The 19,018-nt window shown below is 38.5% G+C and overlaps 2 protein-coding genes across 2 annotated transcripts; one reads left to right on the forward strand and one right to left on the reverse strand.

Moving 5' to 3' along the window:
• Positions 1-726: 726 nt before the first annotated feature.
• Positions 727-5,631, forward strand: gamt (guanidinoacetate N-methyltransferase). The gene is made up of 6 exons (XM_051377039.1): positions 727-1,043; positions 2,600-2,745; positions 2,891-2,954; positions 3,563-3,630; positions 3,838-3,948; positions 5,373-5,631. Exons 1-6 carry the CDS (start codon positions 866-868, stop codon positions 5,511-5,513), a joined length of 708 nt encoding a protein of 235 aa, XP_051232999.1. The 5' UTR covers positions 727-865; the 3' UTR covers positions 5,514-5,631.
• A 3,803-nt stretch (positions 5,632-9,434) lies between these two features.
• ndufs7 (NADH:ubiquinone oxidoreductase core subunit S7) lies at positions 9,435-15,259 on the reverse strand. The gene is made up of 8 exons (XM_051377040.1): positions 15,167-15,259; positions 14,342-14,378; positions 13,571-13,642; positions 13,347-13,467; positions 12,052-12,231; positions 11,732-11,778; positions 11,319-11,407; positions 9,435-9,893 (listed from the first exon to the last, which is right to left on the reverse strand). Exons 1-8 carry the CDS (start codon positions 15,180-15,182, stop codon positions 9,796-9,798), a joined length of 660 nt encoding a protein of 219 aa, XP_051233000.1. The 5' UTR covers positions 15,183-15,259; the 3' UTR covers positions 9,435-9,795.
• Positions 15,260-19,018: the final 3,759 nt, after the last annotated feature.

Raw genomic sequence — 19,018 nt, forward strand, 5'->3', positions numbered from 1 at the left:
AATTGTGATGGATTTATGGTGAAACAGCTTCGTAAGTGTTAGGATTGATTTTACCCCCTGGAGGGCAATGTATTATTCCAATGGAAGGGCACCTTAAAGGGCACTTAATTAAATTTTCTCCACTGGAAGAGCTACCTGGAAGGCCTTTTATTGTGTTTTCTCTATTAGACGGGTACTTTTTCATGTTTTGTCCACTTTAAAGGCACCCTCGAGAGCACTTTGTTTGCAAGGGGACCCTAGAGGGCACTTCATAACGTTTACTCCACTAGAAGAGCTGCCTGGAAGGTGTTTTTTAGTGTTTTCTCCACTAGACGGGCACCCTAGAGGTCACTTTGGGCCTGTCCTCACGAATACGGTTTTCTCGATTCAGGATAAATACTTTATCGTATCGGCCCAGACGGATACGGCGTTTTCGGGGTGTGAAAATGGTATTTTTTGGAAACGGGTCCCAGAGTGGATTTGAGATTTTTTCCGAAACGACATCGTATTGGGTGAGGCCGCGTATTCGTGAGGACAGGCTCTTTATCGTCCCCTTTCTAGACAAGAGGGACTAAATCATCCCAATCCAAAGGAGTGGAACTTGTTTCCACAGGGGGCAACAGTCCTAAAAAAGTGATCCAGTTATTTACCCCAGAGTGAATCATCTTCCCTCCAGAAGATCTTGGGCGCCACAGCTCCTTCTCTGGGAATGTCTGATGACCTGTAGTGAAACTCCAGCCGAGTCAGCACTTCTGGGCCCGATATAAGCCGCTGCCTCCCGCCTTTCACCCTCTTCTGTGCGGAGACACAGTCTGCCAGAAACCGTTTCACCAGAACCAAACAACAACCACCTCCTCCACCACCTTCTCCTCCACATCAACACAAAATGACCTCCGCCGCTCAGCCCATATTCTCCAAGGGAGAGGACTGCAAGGCCTCCTGGCACGACGCTAGTGCCGGCTACAATGAAACCGACACACACCTGGAGATCATGGGCAAGCCCGTGATGGAGCGCTGGGAGACCCCGTACATGCACTCTCTTTCGACCGTTGCAGCGTCCAAAGGTAAAGGTGGCGGTTTGAATGCCGTGCATCCATTCTCGGACACGGCGTTCATCTGAAAGGCTGCGTCCGATAATGGAATCCGCCGCATAACAGTTGTTGGAGTTTAACATGAAGTTAATGTCACTGAGTGTTATACATTATCGTAAATATGCCATTTATATGTTACTATATCATTTTTTAATTTTTGGTTGCTGTTAAGTAGGTTAGTAAGGCCTGTATTCAATCAGCATACTGCACCCAACTCTCTAAAATATAAAGTGAGGTGTTAAAAGTGTTTAATAAAAGGTGCATTATACAAATATACTTTAACAATAAAAAAAATTAAAAACAGTTGGAAGTTGGAAAAAATTCCCACAATCATTTTGTTTAAGATATGAATGCTGAAGGTTTTTATTTGTGAGGCTTTTTCCAGTACTGTTTTAAAATGTGTTATTTAACACAAATTTTTGCCTTTTCCTTCATCTTTGGTAAAATGATCCTAGAGGACACGTGTGACAGTGTGAGCAGCATGGTGCTCTGTGCTCTGTGAATACTACAGCAGCTGTTACTCTACTCATGGGGACCGGCCAAGACGTGTGCAGGGGGGAAACAGCTCATCTGCTCTGAGCTTTATGTGAAAATAGACTGATCCACACACCCTCGCAGACGTGTGGGAAGAGACAAGCATGTGCACTGAAACTGTCTACACAACACTGTGCAAATGCACATTTCTCTCTTGCACTTTAAACATGTAGTTTTCATTGGGAAATTCTGGACACTGAAGATGCATTTTCTTATCACAAGGTTACATTTTGTTCACTAATCTGCTTCATTTCTGCAAGTTTATCCAAGGATACATTCTGGCCAAGTCACAATATGTTTGGAGTAATTCCTAAATTCCAAGTTTGTATTGATTGTGTCAATATTTACTGATACCTCTACCACAAACTGAACACCAACTTACTGAAAGACGTGAATTCGAAGCACAAGTTTTGGGATTTTGGGGTCATTTTTTTACATTTTAAGTGACAATTTAAATCAGATATAAAATTTGATTTATTTATTTTTTCATGCAACAATTCTGAATGTGAACATTTTATTTTGCATGCACAGGATGTAAAAATGTGAATGTTGCCTTTATGTGAACTAATTTCAGCTTCATGCAGTTTGCAGATTGAATGCAAAAAATAATTAAATTCAATTTTGGACTGAGCTGCTGATTAAAAGCCCAGTAAATCATCACGAAGGGGTCAAGCAAAAACGAGTAGCCTTTACCCCCTCATCTATTTATATGCTTCTCTGTAAGGAAATGAAACCCTTTGGCCTTTCTGTTCAACCACATGTTACAACCAACTGGCTTTCCCTCCCTCCACGCCCAACACCAGAAGAGTGTAGTCTTTGCTGTACAGCCCCGTTCACACAGAGATACACAGAGAGAGATGTTGCTTTTGTTGTTTTATTAGTTATTAAACATTGCAGATATGCCCAGCTGGAACTGAACTGTTGTATTGAATGAATGAATTAGACCGCTGACTAACACAATGTCTGTTTCTGTTGTTGTTTTTTTTGTCTGGTAGGTGGTCGGGTTCTGGAGATCGGTTTCGGCATGGCCATCGCCGCCACTAAAATCGAGTCTTACCCCATCGAGGAGCACTGGATCATCGAGTGCAACGACGGCGTCTTCGCCAGACTGGAGAACTGGGCCAAGTCTCAGCCCCATAAGGTCAGTAGACCTCAGCAGGCCGATATCATCTGCTCGTTTTTTTTGGTTTATCGCAGATAAGTTTGCCTGGAACATGTTAACCTGTGTGTAAAACTGTTATAGCTGCAGATGATTTAAGTGTTTGTTTACACGTATGTTGCTGCAGGTCGTCCCCCTGAAGGGCCTTTGGGAGAATGTTGTTCCCACCCTGCCAGACAACCACTTTGATGGTAAGAAGTGAAACCAGACATGGCAGGGGAGAAACTTTGATGCACAATCCTGAGTTTACAGTTTTACATTCAAGGGACTTCCTCACACTGAAGCCTGAGATCTCATGTTTGATGTTTGAACTCAGATCTGAGCCTGTTTCACTTCTTGATGGATGAAAACATATTAAAGGTCCAGTGTGTAACATTTAGGAGGATGTATTGGCAGAAATGGACTATAATATTAATAGTTATGTTTTCATTAGTGTATAATCACCTGAATATAAGAGTCGTTGTGTCTTTGTTACTTCAGAATGAGACGTCGCGTTCCCTGGCGACCGCCATTTTCAGCCACCATGTTTCTACAGTAGCCCAGAACAAACAAACCAAACACTGGCTGCAGATAAGGCTGTTAATGTTCTTGGAGTTTCATGGCCACTGTAGTTTCTCCTACATGGCTGTTCACATTCCCAGGTTGTCAAATACAGACGCGAGCGATGTTCAGTTAGTTGCAAACTGCAACTTCACAGCTAGATGCGACTAAATCCTTTAACACACTGGTCCCTAAGGAAGCGTTAAAAACACGTGGAACAACTGAATGATCTACTTGTTGTTGTTCCCTCTTCTCTCAGGTATCCTGTATGACACGTACCCTCTGTCAGAGGAAACATGGCACACTCACCAGTTTGACTTCATTAAGGTGAGAAGCTAAACTCTGCAGTAAATAATAGATTAAAATTAAAAGGAGGATAATTATTGGATACTTGGAATCGTTTGAATGAAAAGTGGATTAAAGATACTGAATAATAGTTCAAAACATGTATTAATAAACAGTATTTATGACTTTAGTGTTAAGATGTTGAAATCAGTCATCATAGATATATTTGGTGTTTGTGTTTGTCCGCAGGGTCACGCTCACAGGATGCTGAAGACCGGCGGCGTCCTCACCTACTGCAACCTGACCTCCTGGGGCGAGCTGCTCAAGACCAAATTCGACAACATTGAGAAGATGTTTGAGGTACGTTTAGTTACCGTCCATACCTCGTTTTATTCTGTGGAATCCCTGAATGGTTGGTGTTTTCAGGGAGACGAGAGATGGTGTAGAGTATTTACTGTAATGTATTTTGTTCAATGCATTATGGGTTATTTTGTGTTATTTAGTACACATACTGACTTTTTTGAGTAATGTCACTTAACGCTACAAAACCTGCTTAAAATGATATGTTGTGTAGAATCAGGAGAGTAAATCACTAATAAATCACTATTATTATAACATATAACCACAATGTTTCTTCATCAGCTGAAGAAAGTAAGTTTAAGCATATGCTGAGCCAGAGGTGGCCCTGGAAGTCTGGAGGCAAATTTCAGTCTGCGTCATGAACAGTGATGTAAAATGTTGTTGATGAAACTAAGAACAGAAACAGAGGAACCAAACTCCAAACAGCAGAAATTCAGATATAAGCTACAAAAGCTGTAAAAGCTGCTGCTGCACCAGGGGTACTGGAGAGGGCAGCTCTTTAGCCCCTCCAGTGGCTCCATGTGACTTTAATGAAAAATTATATAGATTTCATCAAAATGTCGGAAAAAAACTAAAATACTTCTCATATGTTATGTCCTGACCTGGCGGCTTTCCCTCAGTATTTTCTTTATATTGGTGACAACCAGTCTTGAGTCTCCCTAGAAGAGCTATGGACTCCAAATCCCCCCAAAAAAGGAAAGTCTTGGAGGAAAGTGGAGAATTTAATAGTGCATTTAATGTGTGGAGAGATTTGTTTGATTTCACCACCAGTACCGCCACCAGTATGTTTGATCTTCTGCAAGAAATAAGCATTGTTAAGCTTGAATATGTGATGTGGCTGCACATCTATTATATATTTATTTTAATAGTAAAGGTTGCTAACCCCAGCACAAGACCATCTGGAGCTTTATTTTAGATGCACACATTTTGGACAAAAGCAAACATCATAATCTAACCTATATACAGCGACAAGCCATGCAGAAAAAAAACCCTGAACAAGATACTAATTTTTGTGCAACTCAGCGTTGACCACCAACATGAAAACTGACTGAATTTAAGGTGTCTGATCTCCTAACAGAAAAATGTCCTAAGTTTTAATGATGTGTTGCAGTAAATACAGTTTATTTAACATAAGAAGGGTGAAGTTACTGAATACTGACTGTATGATCACTCAGTTACTAAATACTGTTGCTACTCTTTAACATGGAACGTGTATTTCCACAGTTTAGACCTCAAGGTTTGATTGATATGTATCCATGTAGCACTGAGTGCACACCTCCATCAGAGTTGAGCTGAGTGCAACCTGAAATACGTGTCATTGCTTGTATAATTTCAAGGTTAATGATAAACGAGCTGAAGGGTGGGGGCAGATAAAGCCGCGAGCCGCCTCACACTGACCAGCTCTGTCTGTTAATGATTCCCAGGAGACCCAGGTGCCTCATCTGCTCCAAGCCGGCTTCAAGAAGGAGAAAATTAGCACCACCACCATGGACATTGCACCACCCAGCGACTGCAAATACTATTCCTTCAATAAGATGATCACTCCCACCATCATCAAGGAGTAAAGTCCGAAGACGCTGCTGCAATCTTTTGTTTTTTTTTTCTACTGTGTAATGTGCCTTCTCATCTGAACCTCCTCATTTTACCTTCTGACATATTACAATAAATTCATGTCCATCCCAACTCTGTTTACAAGGTGCTCACATTTATTATACACTTATTTAAAATTATTTACAGATTAACATTTTGATGTGAGTTGAAGTTGCTGGTGTTCAGTACGGCTGTGGAGCTCCTCTCTCCCAGCAGACCATTGAAACATTTTACTCTTCACAGCAGCAAATACGTGAGACAACAGCAGACTGAAACCACATTAAACCACCACAAATGCATTTGCTCCCCGCTGAGCCTCATCTGTTTCAGGTCTTAAATCACCCAGTGTCTTTCTCGCCACACGTACCCTAATTTTAGACCGAGCAGAAGACGTACCGCTGCATGTTTAAATGCATAGTTTGTCATGAACTTTAGATAGTCTTCTCTACTCTCTCTACCTGTTAAACATTGCAGTCTCATGTTATTCCTGTGGGAATTTGTCTATAAAATGGAAGAACAAAGCAAAATTGCTCAGCAGCATGTGTGTCAGTGTGCTCTTCTAACAAGCATAAAAATTTAAGGGAAAATACGTAGAACAGCTTTAAAAAATGGATGAAAATCTTTAACATATTTTATGATACATCGCTTAAGTGAAGAATTAGTCTACTGACAGTATGCATAATAACATAATACACTGGTGTCACACACCTTTAATAAGTCCAGTGAGAGGGACACAGTGCAGTTTACAGTATGTTTTCATTTACGGTCGTAGATAACAGCGTGTGTTATCTGAACACGTGGGAATAAGTTACCACCTGGCGAGGACGCATTAATCATTAGACGGTTGGATGATGCAACACCTGGCTGCAGTCAGGTGGGAAACTACAGCAGCTGGCGGATCTCAGATCTGATTCAGGAGCACATGACTCATATTTTAAGAATCGTACAGAGAAACATGAAGAGGCACGAAACAGATCAAAGGGTGAGAACGTTTAAAACAATTAGTTGATTGGTCATTTTTCATAGTATAGTACCGTATCGGTGGGAAAGCAAAGGTATAATGCGATACATGAACCCAGATGTTCATTAAAGGTGCAGTGTGAAGGATTTAGTTGCATCTAGCAGTGAATTTGCAGATTGCAACCCACTCGCTTCACCTTCAACTTCCAAGTGTGCAGGAGAAACTATAGTGAAGTGAAACTCGTAAAACAAACGTGAAACGGCGTCAAGAGCCAGTGTTTTGTTTGTCCGTTCTGGGCTACTGTAGAAACATGGCGGTTCAACATGGTCGACTCCATGGAAGGCGACCCTGCAGCGTCTGCAGATAACAAAAATACAACAATTCTTATATTGAGATGATTATACAATAAAAAATATACTTTACATACATATTATATCTATAGATCCTCCTAAATGTTACACACTGGACCTTTAAAGTATTTATTTTTCAGCCAAATACCTTAAGTAAAAACAAGAAAACGATATAAAGAGGTACAATACAGCGCTGGGCAATCAGTGTTTGATATATTAAGAAAAAACATTTCTCAAACTTACACTTACATTTTTTATTGAACTTTACTACAGTTATTTTAGGAATTATGCATGCTTGCATATTTCTTAAATTAACATTTTTAAAAAACATGTCACATACCCCCTGTAGTACTCCAAAGTACCCCTCAAGGTACACGGCATTAGCCTTAATTATCACGTAAATGCTGAAGTAAACTTTGAGGGCCAACAGATGAGCTGCATGTGTCACGAGAACTTGAGCTGGAACATGAGTGAAACCTGTCAGCAGCTGTGTGGAGTTATCTTCATCTCAAGGAAGACAAAACAGTCCCGCCAAGTTCAATTTATTCAATTTATTCAAATGTAATTTTAAACGTTAAAAATAAAATGCTGCTAGAAGTTCTGTGTGAAGACGTTTAAACAAAAAGAAGCAGTACTGACTTCCTGACTCGTGTTGTGAGCTGTGTAGAATATTTGTATCAAGGTTTGAGCGTGATGTTTTTTTAGATGGCTAGGTTAAGCAAAGTGCATCCATACAAATATATTATTGCAGGTTTAGTTATTTATGAGTAAATGGATGGTATCAGTATCAGCAGATACTCAAGGTCGCTGTATTGGACTTGTTAAAGTGGAATTGAGCCATCTCTATAAAACAATACATGTTAAGATATAACAATTTTATATAGAAAGACAATTTATGAATAAATCTCTTTTTCTGCATCTTTGGAGTTACACTTAGTTTTTATTTTCTCTCATATCAGCAAATATGTTATATATATATATATATATATGTATACAGTAAATTATAGTAAAGAAATGCCAAAGTTATGTTTGAGGTCATTTAGAAAGCGACATCATCAGATAGTTTGTCACCAGAGAGCATTGACAAGTTTATTTTTCACCTTTAAAAGATCCTCCTTTAAGGTTGTTTTTAATAGTAAAACCTGAAACCTCTTCATAACACAGTAAATCTGACTGATTCTCTTCGTCCTGCTGCCTCTTCAATGTGTGAAAGAATCCCAGTAAACATTATGTAGATGCAGTTTTAAAACGTAACACGTCAATCAATCTTTAACTGTCAACATGACAATGTTTCACTTTAATCTTTGTGGTTGTGCAAAGCCGTCGCAGCACTAAAGCACACGCTGTTATTCAAAGCAACTTATTAGGCAAGAAGGAATTAAGTGTCTCGCTCAAGAACCCTTCAACAGCACAGAGGACGGCACCAATTATTCTGTTGATTCACACTGAAGATGCATAAAAGCAACTCTTGCGTCTCTCTCTGCATACGTAATTATAGTACCTGGTCTCAATATACAGAACAGTGGTTTTGTTCAAAGGATTAAAAAACTATTTTCACACAGTTTTTGTTAACAGAAATTCACCTTTGACTTGATACTCTGGTATTTCGCTCTGTGGGTTTGCATAGAATCAGACTAGACTTCTGAGGTAAATTACAGTTAACACACAATAAAAATGCATTTTGCTTCCAACCACTACTGACACAGAGCAGTGAAGGTCAGTCTGTGATCACAGGAGCCACCTGGTGGCTTAAACTTGGCTTCAGTGCAGAGATCTCAAACTGACGGCCTGCGGGCCATTTCCAGCCCCCCAGCCCCCCGGCAGCCCACAACATTACGTCAAAACTATATTACAATACGGCCCTGTAAGGTTATTGTTAGTATATTTTCTAGTTGGTTGATATCAATAAACAAACTGTTCGGTTTTAAAAAGACCAAAAGGTGGAAAAAGACAAAGAAGGTTTCATCCAACTTTTTGTTTGGCTGCAAACAAAGATGATATAATTATTATATAATATAGAAATTAGTTTGTTTGCATTTTTTTATGCTTTTATTTTACTTATTTACTTTTTTATTTAGTTTTGTTGTTAGATGTTTAAAGGTCCAGTGTGTAATATTAAGGAGGATCTATTGGCAGAAATAGAATATAATACTGATATCTACAGACGCTGCGAGTCGCCTTCCATACTGAACCACCGTGTTTCTACAGGAGAACAGACAAACCAAACACAAAACTGACCTTTTGCGACACACTTTACATCCTAAAATGTGTTTAGTTTGGTACAAAATGATGGCAAAGGTCAAACGTGTCTGCAAGGGCATGTAACGGGTTGATAAAAAGTCAGCAAGTCTTGGGCCTTCATTTAATTTATTGTGTGGACGCATCTTTAAACAACAAAGATGATATAAAATTATGATATAAAAATGTATAGAAACAGCTGTATGGTGTTAGTAATGGAATAACGCACTTTCTCTTGGTACTTGAACACTGAAGTGGCCCTCCGATGAGATGACAACCAGCAAGAGCCTCAAGCCAATTCCAGTTTGAGGCTCCTGCTTTAAAGAACGACACACCAGATGTTATAATTGTGTATTTTCATGTGAACTCAGTTTATTCAAAATAATATTTAAGATAATGTAGAATGACACTCTTATCTTACGGTCACGACTAAGAGTTTGATATTGTTAATGAGAAAAATGATGCATATGGCTATTTATTTATAATGAAGACTTGTAATATTACAGAAACAGTCTTCATATTTAAATACTGAACTACAGAAGCAGAAAAACTGGCTGCTGCTCTGTTCGGTTTAAAATAAGCAGCAGTGCACTATGTGTAAATTACGATGATTTTATTGAGTTCCTGCAGCTCTACATGGAGGAGGAGCGGCGCTCCAAAATGAAACCAGAAATACATTTACATACCAGATACACACATATAACACATTCACTTCCGATACCAGATCTTCATCTTCTTCTCACGTTTGATTTTCTTCTGCAGCTGTAAAGTCCCGTAGAGGAGAGCCTCTGCAGTGGGGGGACAACCTGAGGACAGGAGGGTGAGGAGAGGGGAGAAACTGAGCAACTTGTGAATGTTTAGAGAAGATTTCAATTCACAAACTCTGACTGATGAACAGCATCTGTTAATTATTCTCTGATAGTTTATTTATATAGTTGGATGCAAATGTCAGCATACACTGATCCTATAAGTCTACAAGACACTGCTAAATAAAGACTGGAATTAACTATGTGCTATATGCAGAGTGAAAGCTGCTGCAGTCGTACTGAGAGCACAAAGATGCAGGACAATTCTGGGACAGTAGAGAAATGAATTAGTATACATTCAGTTATTACGTTTGTGTGTCATTGAATATAAGTCAACTTTCTCTCTAGATTTGGCAACTTTTCAGACCCTCTTAGCAACTTTATTTCTTAAAAAAGCAACTAGCAACCTTCAGTGATAAAGGGGGGTAAATATATTAAATTATAATATATTGTGATCTTATAATCCACATGCATGCTGCTCAGAGTAATCACAGCCCGAGGGTCGCTCTCTCTGTCCGCAGTCAGACGGTGTGGAGCACGTTTGACCTTCTCCTTCACGCTTTCTCTCCGGATCTCTGGATTAGGACGTTCATATAGCTTACATGTAAATAGTTAGTTTGAGTTTGTAAATATTTAAATAGTCTGTTTGATCTTCTCCCCTCCTTTTTTTTTTTTTTTACTTCAAATATACGATGTCCCTGTAACTAGTTTGTGATTACTTGGCTTAATAATAATAATAATAATAATAATAATAATAATAATAATAATGATGTTTAATGTAAATTTCTGTCCCCATATATGAATCAGAAACAGGTTTGCATTGGTTTGGCTGTTTGCAGCGATGCAGCTAGAAATAAACAAGAAACAGTAACTCAACTGGGGGATAAACGAGGGGAACTTCAAGTTTTTTATTCGGATATAAACAGCATTTTTAATTAGGGAACAACTAGCAGAACCTCCATGGTGGAACAGAGTGAGTCTATGAAGTGATGCAAGTTACTGAAACTAAGTTCAAACAATAAACTATATTATATTAATTATGTGGAATGAAAAGAAGAACTTCAATTTGGGACAGTTGTGGGACACCCAATCATGTAGTTTCACTATTTATTACACGTAGTTCTACCAGTACTTGTAATATTACCAATATCTGTGAATAATCCAAGTACTTAATTAAATAAGTAATAAATCTACTAAAGCTACAAAATTAAATTAGCAGGTCTGATGGTTATAACCTATTCAGTCATATTATAGTCATACTATAGTCAGTTGTATGGGGGGATTGTCATGTTCAAACAGAAAAGGGTTTTACCCAAAGAGTTGCCACAAAGTTGAAAACACAATATTGTCTAAACGACAGTATTTCTCATTTATAAAAAGACATTTGTAGATTATATAATTTCCATATTGGACAGTAAAGTTTACCTGGAACGTAAATGTCCACTGGTACGATTCGGTCACAACCTCTGACGACAGCATAGGAGTAGTGGTAGTAGCCTCCTCCATTAGCACAGCTGGAAGAGGAACGTTATTAAGACACTTACAATAAAAGTTTAAACCCATACAGTTGTAATTAGACAAACATATTCCACTTGCAACTCCCAACTACAATAAAATCCATAAACTCAACCCATACTGGTAAGGTTCACATACGATGAGGCTTGTAGTCACAGAGCAGAAAGAAGAACATTGGGCAAAAGCAGGAATAAACAAATCACAGCAAAGCTAAACATTCAGAAACATAGTTAGGTAAATGTTAGAATGAGATCAGCTGTGGAGACTCCACAGATACAAGCCATAGGCTACATTACCGACGCTGGAACTAAGAGTTAACTCACCTTCCCATGGAAATGACGTATCTGGGCTCAGGCATCTGGTCGTACACCTGTTGGGAAGAAGGCGCAGTTCAGTCCCTCTTATATAATGTCTGACTAAGAGCTAATCTGTCCTTTCAGCTGGAAGAAGGCTTCATGCCTGGCTACCAATCCACCGGCAGGCTGGTCTTAATCCAGCCAGAATTTAAACAGCTATACTGTTCTCATCCTGCAGACAGAGAGGTCTGAGACACAGTGGGCTGTTGTTTTGAGCGTCATTAGTTGAATTACACTTGCTGAAGGTCCCATTGTTGCTGTTACATCCCGCTGTTTCCCTTCCTCACCTTCCGCAGGGCCGGAGCCATCTTATTGGTCAGCGTTCCTGCCACGATCATGACATCGGCCTGTCGGGGACTCGCTCTGAACACCACTCCGAAGCGGTCCATGTCGTAACGAGGCGCCGCCATGTGCATCATCTCCACAGCGCAGCACGCCAGGCCAAAGGTCATCGGCCACAGAGAACTCTGAGGGCGTTAGCAGAGCAGCGATACGTCAGCAAAACACTAACTGAGCAGACAAATTAACACAGCTGCTTATGGTACAGTCCAACACACACACACACACACACACACTTAAACAAACAATTAATTAATTCTTTTATAGATTATTTCCTGGGGAAAAAAACTGTTGTATTGAGAATTGTTTTAGAGAAAATGCCATGTAACAGCCTATGAGTCCATGTTTGTGGATCTGTTGTCATTTGTTTCCTTGTTGCTACATTTCTTGGTTGTGCAGTGTTTGCATCAGCAGCCACAGACATTCAAGCAACAACTCCCCGGCTTGATATTTCCTTAAAACCGGTGACTGTCAGACCTCCGGTACCACTGACACATACTGTTCAGTGGTATTCAAGTTAGCTGCTTTTGTAATCACGGCCTTAAATGCTGGTGTGAATAATAAACTGCACCAGCAATCAATATATACAGTGCTTTATATTCTACTGTCAGGAGTACATAATATATATGTTAATGTCAGCACGTATATAGGGAAGGCTTTTATTACTGTAGGGGTTTCTTGTCCCCACAAAATGGTATATATGTAACTTTAACATTACTTCCTTTTAAATACTAAATATCTTCAAATAGTTGTACTGCACAAGAAGTAACTGAGTTACAACAGTTGTTTCAGCTCTGTAACAATATGGCAGTATATGAAATTTCATATCATATGAGAAATTAAAACTGGTATACTGGTCCATCCAGAATATTACCCAGAACTACATTTATATAAGAAATATTGTATCCAGGCAACTGAGATGAGATGGTTCAGATACTTCACAACCTCAGAAAGATGAGATTTTAAATGAATAACAGATCAAACAGCAGCAGTTTAATCTAAAGACTGAGATCTATTTCCAAAAGGCAACACCACTAATGATGTGACGTGTTAAAACAATGTGAAACAATCACACGCAGCCGGAGTCACATCATCTCCAGAGAAGAGACTTGGTTTTATTTCTAGGTGTGAGAACAAACAGTCTCATTCTCAGTTAGACAAATGAAGATGTAAAGTAAAAGAGAAACCACTGCACCAGACATATGTGGATGCCAACACAGCGGACATCCTCTCGTGTACTCACCCTGCGCGCCCAGTTGACCAAGTCGTCCAGCTTAGTGATGACATACTCCCCCTTGCTGCTGGCTACAGCCGCTGGTTTGGCTGCTGCCACCGCCGTGCTCTTCTCTCTGACTGGAACCACACTGCAACAGAAGGATGGAGGGGATCTTTACCATGTGCAGAGTGTTTACTGAGGGTCTGTTCTCCAGTCTTATATTTACACCAGAGTATTTATGGTAAACTCACGTCGTGGTGGCATTCTCGCTTTTTGCACTGCTGTGCAGACTCTTCTGTGAGACAGCAAACACTGAAATGGGCCTGTTGGATGGAGAGAAAGTCAGAGGGAGAAACAACAGTAAAGTAAGTGCGTGAATATTTTAACCATAACAGTCAGTGAAATAATAGAAAGCCCAAAAACAGTTCCACAAGAGGGGAATATTGTAATTGTATGGTGTTAAATTAAATAATTTCGAGACTGTGTGTGGGGGACAGATGGGCAAATTTTATTGTGGGATACGATGATTTTGTCTGAGCTTCCTAAACTTAGTGATGCTTTAGAGGATTAACTTGACTGTGCCTCCGAACAGCATACAGGCTGAGCGCTCCTGCTGCCGAAAGCAAGACTGCACCGCACACTCAGCCCTTGTTTATGAGTGAGGGCTGTTTTATCTTACTGTTCTCTTCACTGGGAGATCATCTGACTCAAAACTAACAGAGATATTGACCAAAACTAACAAAATAAAAACTGGGTAGGTTTAAAGTGAGTTGTTAAGATACTTTTCAGTCACCTGACCTATTGTAATTTGGTAAACATGTATATTTTTGGGCTGCCTACAGAGATTGAATTCAATTAGTTAGACCTTAACAATAGCCAAGTAATAAATGTGTTTAAGTGTGAATGAAAGAACAACCCCAACCCTGTGAAGGTTGTAATAATGAAGCAGCTGTAGGACCAGGAGGAGAAAGCTCCAGTAAGCCAAGTTTGGAAACAAGGAACAGGATTAAAAAGGTTCTTACCTTGTTGAAAAGCAGCCAAACAGGGCGAGGCGAGGCGCTGCGAAACACAAGCATTTAACAAACTGAATACATTTCATAAGATTAGTGATCCACTTACTGACAGCTGTATTGTTCAATCACTGAAGTTTGCTAATGAGCAGCACAGATAACTTTATGATGAACACAAGAGTTTCAGATAACCTCAAGCCAAACACATAACACAAAGTCTGGACATTATTTCCAGTATAAACTACATAAATTGTACAGAATGATACACAATACCCCCTTCTACTTTATTTTATCCAGTCCAGTGAAATGATTTAAGGACTACTGTTTTTACTGAATTAACTGCTGCTTGTTGCCGAATTGTAGAGCAGCTCCTGGCGATTTGTAGAAGCCCTAAAGTGATACCTGAAGCCCAATAAAGTTCACAAATACAGGCGAGGACTTTAAAACTGGCCGAGTTTTCAACAGGAGTTTGGTTCGACACTCGGATGAGCCGCAGTGGGGCTAACGACACTGTAACGGTGGTCTACCGACAGTGTCAGACACAGACGACCACAATCATTAAGTGTAGTATGTTATAGGTTATATAAATATATATATTAATATATATATATGTGTTTAGAGACGTTGTCCTGAGCTCACATCAGTGCTACTGTTAGCTAACAGCGCAAGGTCAGTGTGCGCGTTCCCTCAAAGTTAGTAATCCGATTACCGACAGAGTGAAACCGCCGCGTGGTGCCCCTCTCTGAGTTTAATGCTGCAGATTATCTGATTGTCTGCAGTCTCACAACACGATAATGTTCAATAAAAACGTTTCTTTTTAGTCACAACATCACTCACCGAACAACGCCGCCATCTTTGAAGATTATTGTTACGTCAGAGTGCTTCCTGTGCCTGTGAGCTCGTGCGGCAGGGGGCGCTGCCGTAACGTTGACAACGGGCTTCTTCTTCTTCTTCTTCTTCTCGTTTGGTGGTAGATTTACTTTGAAGGTGCAGACCGCCACCTGCTGTACCGGAGTATGTAGACATTGACAGTATATAATAACAATAACAACAACAATAATAATCATAACAACAATAATAATAACAACAATAATAACAATAATAATCATAACAATAACAATAATAATAACAATAATAATAATAATAATTATAATGATATAATAATAATAATAATAACAGCAATAATAACAATAATAATCATAACAATAACAATAATAATAACAATAATAACAGCAATAATAACAATAATAACAAAAACAACAATAATAATAATAACAATAATAACAATTATAATAATAACAATAATAACAATAATAATAACAATAACAATAACAACAACAATAATAATGATAATAATAATAATGATAATAATAATTATAATATATAATAACAATAATAACAATAATAATAATGATAATAAAAATAATGATAACAATAATAACAACAATAACAATAATAACAATAATAATAATGATATATTAATAATATAATAATAATAACATAATAATAATCATATAATAAAATAATAATAATAATAATAATATATAATAATGATAATAATATAATAATAACAATAATATTAATATAATAAAAATTATTATTATTATAATAATATATTTTACATTGCTAACAAATATGCAAACATTAATAAAAACTTTCCTGATCCTTTGTATTAGTCGTTCCTTCTCTCTATTTATTACATAAGTATGTGTTCTACATTTTCGTTTATTAGGTAATATAGAGGTTATATTTGCCCTATTTCATGTAAAATGGCCACAAGAACAGGAGGGTGACCAGAGCAAATATTGAAGATATTCATCAACAAAGCAATCCAAAAACACAGCAAAAACATTGTTTAGAGAAATTAAAACTGGCCTATGTAAGCAAGAAATAAATCATCTGACAAGATACCACAAATCATCAGTTTAAAATATTCCTTTTAGACTGATTGTTCATATTTATCTTATTTATCGAGTTACGCACTCATCCTCCCCCTCAAACATGAAGATTTAATGTGTTTGTAACCCTTGTTAAACTGCCAGGAATACAATTTTGGTGGGTAAACACTGGATCCTTTATTTCTGTGGGATTTACATACAGTTTTCAGTGCTTCCCAGAACAAAATACAGAGGATCTCCTCAGTGTCTTAGAGGTATTTCCAGCCCTGCACTGGTGTCTCTGCTGCTGACAGGAACCTCCATCACATGAGAGGTGGACCAGGGAGGTAGTCAACATTTTTGAGATACTGAATCTCTCTCTCTCTCTCTCTCTCTCTCTCTCTCTCTCTCTCTCTCTCTCTATCTATCTATCTATCTATCTATCTATCTATCTATCTACCAAGTGTAATATGTATAAACATTTACTGTCTCCAGTGACTTGTGAGTTGGGCAACACCGACTGATAATTAGTATTTTAGTAATATTAGTAAATAGAAAGTCTGGATACATTATTAATTGTTTATTAGCTGTTTAGCGCCCCCCAGTGGGTGACTTTCATGGCCTGCATTTGAGGAACTGCAGTGTGACTCTTTGTGTATTTCTGATTGTAGTTTACAGTTTACAGCTAATGTCACTGACTGTTTTTGTTCTTGTGTCTGAGCAGAGGAAGAAAGTGTCCGAGTTATTAGCTGCAGATCAGGATTGTGACTTAAAATATATATACAACAACATGTTTGAGTTTTATATTCATGAATTTATTTTAAAGCTCTTCTTTCAAAGCAGAAACTAATCTACCTGGTGTCCATGCAACAAACACATAACTGACTAATTTAAAAACACAGAAATAAAAGTAACTTCCACCACAATCCAGCATGAGGATACATCAAATATTATTCTGCTCCCAAGTGGAAACAACTGGACTTTTATTTATTGCCTCGCAGGTTAATCTGTGAGAAATCTTTCTTACACAAACAGTCACAACTTTGGAGAGCGAACTGTGTCTGTGGCAGAATACGACTCACATTAATCTTTACAAGAACTGCCTTTGTACTTTCACTTTAGAGGTTAGAACTTGAGTCTGCCTGACCCAGATAATTAGATTGGAGCTGGTTCTGCTGGTCGAGCTGCATTTGTGCCGAGTGTTGTCACAACAAGCACATTAATTCAATCATACACATCAGAATCAAAACACACTTCTCACACAGCGACCTGAGTATGGTTTATACATGAAAATGTGCGCCTGTGGTTGTATTTTGTTGTGCTGGTAACATGAGCGTCTCTCCAGCAGTAATGCAACTTGTTTGTTTGTTGTGCAGTTGATTAACTACAGTATTAAATGTTTAAGAGACAGTGAGATGTGGTTAAAAGCTCTTCTGTCAAACTACTACACTAAAGCTGCTCATCAACACAGCTTCATAGCAACCAAATGCAAGACCCAGCATGAACAACGACAACAAACACCGTTGAAGCTCTTGAGCAAGGCACTGGAAGGAGCTGCTGACAGCCGCTGACTTGTTTCCAGAGGAGAGAGATCATGGATGTCTTTCCATGGATTTATATTGAGCTCATGAGGCCGCAGCAAAACAGCCTCACAGGCAGGAGCAGAGCAGCCTGGCACTGCGGCCAACAGAGTATCAATCAATCCGATGATTATTGTTTTTGATTAATCATTTAGTCTATTAGCCTTGAGTTCAAATGACCTGCTGTGAGCCACAAGCACTCAAATGGGATCAGAAAGCTTCGTAACAGCTAATAATGGTGAGGTTGTGCAGGTTTGAGCAGCTTGTCTTCCTCCTCTTCTCTCCATCATAGCTGCTCCTCTGTTTGTGTATTTCTGGAGGAGATTTATAAAGAATTTTACTTGCAGATGAGAACAAAAATAAGTCACCCTCTCTTTAGTTGACTGCTTTCAACTTTTGTTTTAGGTTGAAAAAGATATATTTTAGTGTGAAGGCAGCCACATTAAAGGAGAATATTGTCTTAGTACTGACCATTTCATTGATTGTTTTTCTTTACTGTTACCTTTCTGCTGCATCTCTAAACAAATTAATTTCTGATCTAATATGATTTTATTAATGATATTAAATAATAAGTACTTTGAGAATATTATGTATGAAACTGCTGTATAAATAAAGTTTATTATTATCATTATTATTATTATTATTATGTCACTATATGAAGTTGCACATTTAGGTAGAGCTTGCAAAATATTAAATAAAAAAAATAAAACAAAATGTATGTGGATGAAATGGTTAAAATAAAGAGAAATACCCCCAAATCATGTTGAATTACATTAATTTGTAGGTCATATTCAACATTTTAAACTTTTTAAACTTGAGATTGTCCCCAGGCCGGTAGTTTCAGGCTACAAAGGGTTAAATATGATGAACAGTGTGCAGGACTCAACCACTTTTCACTGAATTGGAAAAAGGAAGTAAATCTGAGCATTTGTAAAATGTTAAGAGTCAAATGAATTGCCTTTAATTAAAGTAATTTGGAAAAGCTCAAAAGCACATCGTTAACATCCTGTTTTTGTTTTGGCCTCATTTTTTTGCGCCACAAACCGAGCGTGCATCATCATCATGCAGCAGCAGCGAGGACGCCAACAGGGTGGAGATGGAGAGCGACCAGAGAAACATGGAGAGCATGTTATCTTGTAATGACAGTCCCAGCTCTGAAAACACACACTGCAGTGTCTCCAGGAATAGACGGAGAGTCAGTGAGGGAACTGAAAACTGGTTTTGGAAATGAT

This window comes from Dicentrarchus labrax, unplaced genomic scaffold (assembly GCF_905237075.1).
Source record: "Dicentrarchus labrax unplaced genomic scaffold, dlabrax2021, whole genome shotgun sequence".
In the NCBI taxonomy this organism is placed as follows: Eukaryota; Metazoa; Chordata; class Actinopteri; family Moronidae; genus Dicentrarchus; species Dicentrarchus labrax.

What these genes read in the sequence shown, in the direction of transcription:
- ndufs7 (XM_051377040.1), bottom strand. An exon ending in TGGTCAACTGGGCGCGCAGG is followed by an intron (nt 12,232 to 13,346) that starts GTGAGTACACGA and finishes TAACGCCCTCAG; the next exon opens with AGTTCTCTGTGGCCGATGAC. An exon ending in TGGCTCCGGCCCTGCGGAAG is followed by an intron (nt 11,779 to 12,051) that starts GTGAGGAAGGGA and finishes TCTTCCCAACAG; the next exon opens with GTGTACGACCAGATGCCTGA.
- gamt (XM_051377039.1), top strand. Translation starts at nt 866, where the DNA reads ATGACCTCCGCCGCTCAGCCCATATTCTCCAAGGGAGAGGACTGCAAG. An exon ending in GCCAGACAACCACTTTGATG is followed by an intron (nt 2,955 to 3,562) that starts GTAAGAAGTGAA and finishes CTCTTCTCTCAG; the next exon opens with GTATCCTGTATGACACGTAC. An exon ending in ACCAGTTTGACTTCATTAAG is followed by an intron (nt 3,631 to 3,837) that starts GTGAGAAGCTAA and finishes GTTTGTCCGCAG; the next exon opens with GGTCACGCTCACAGGATGCT.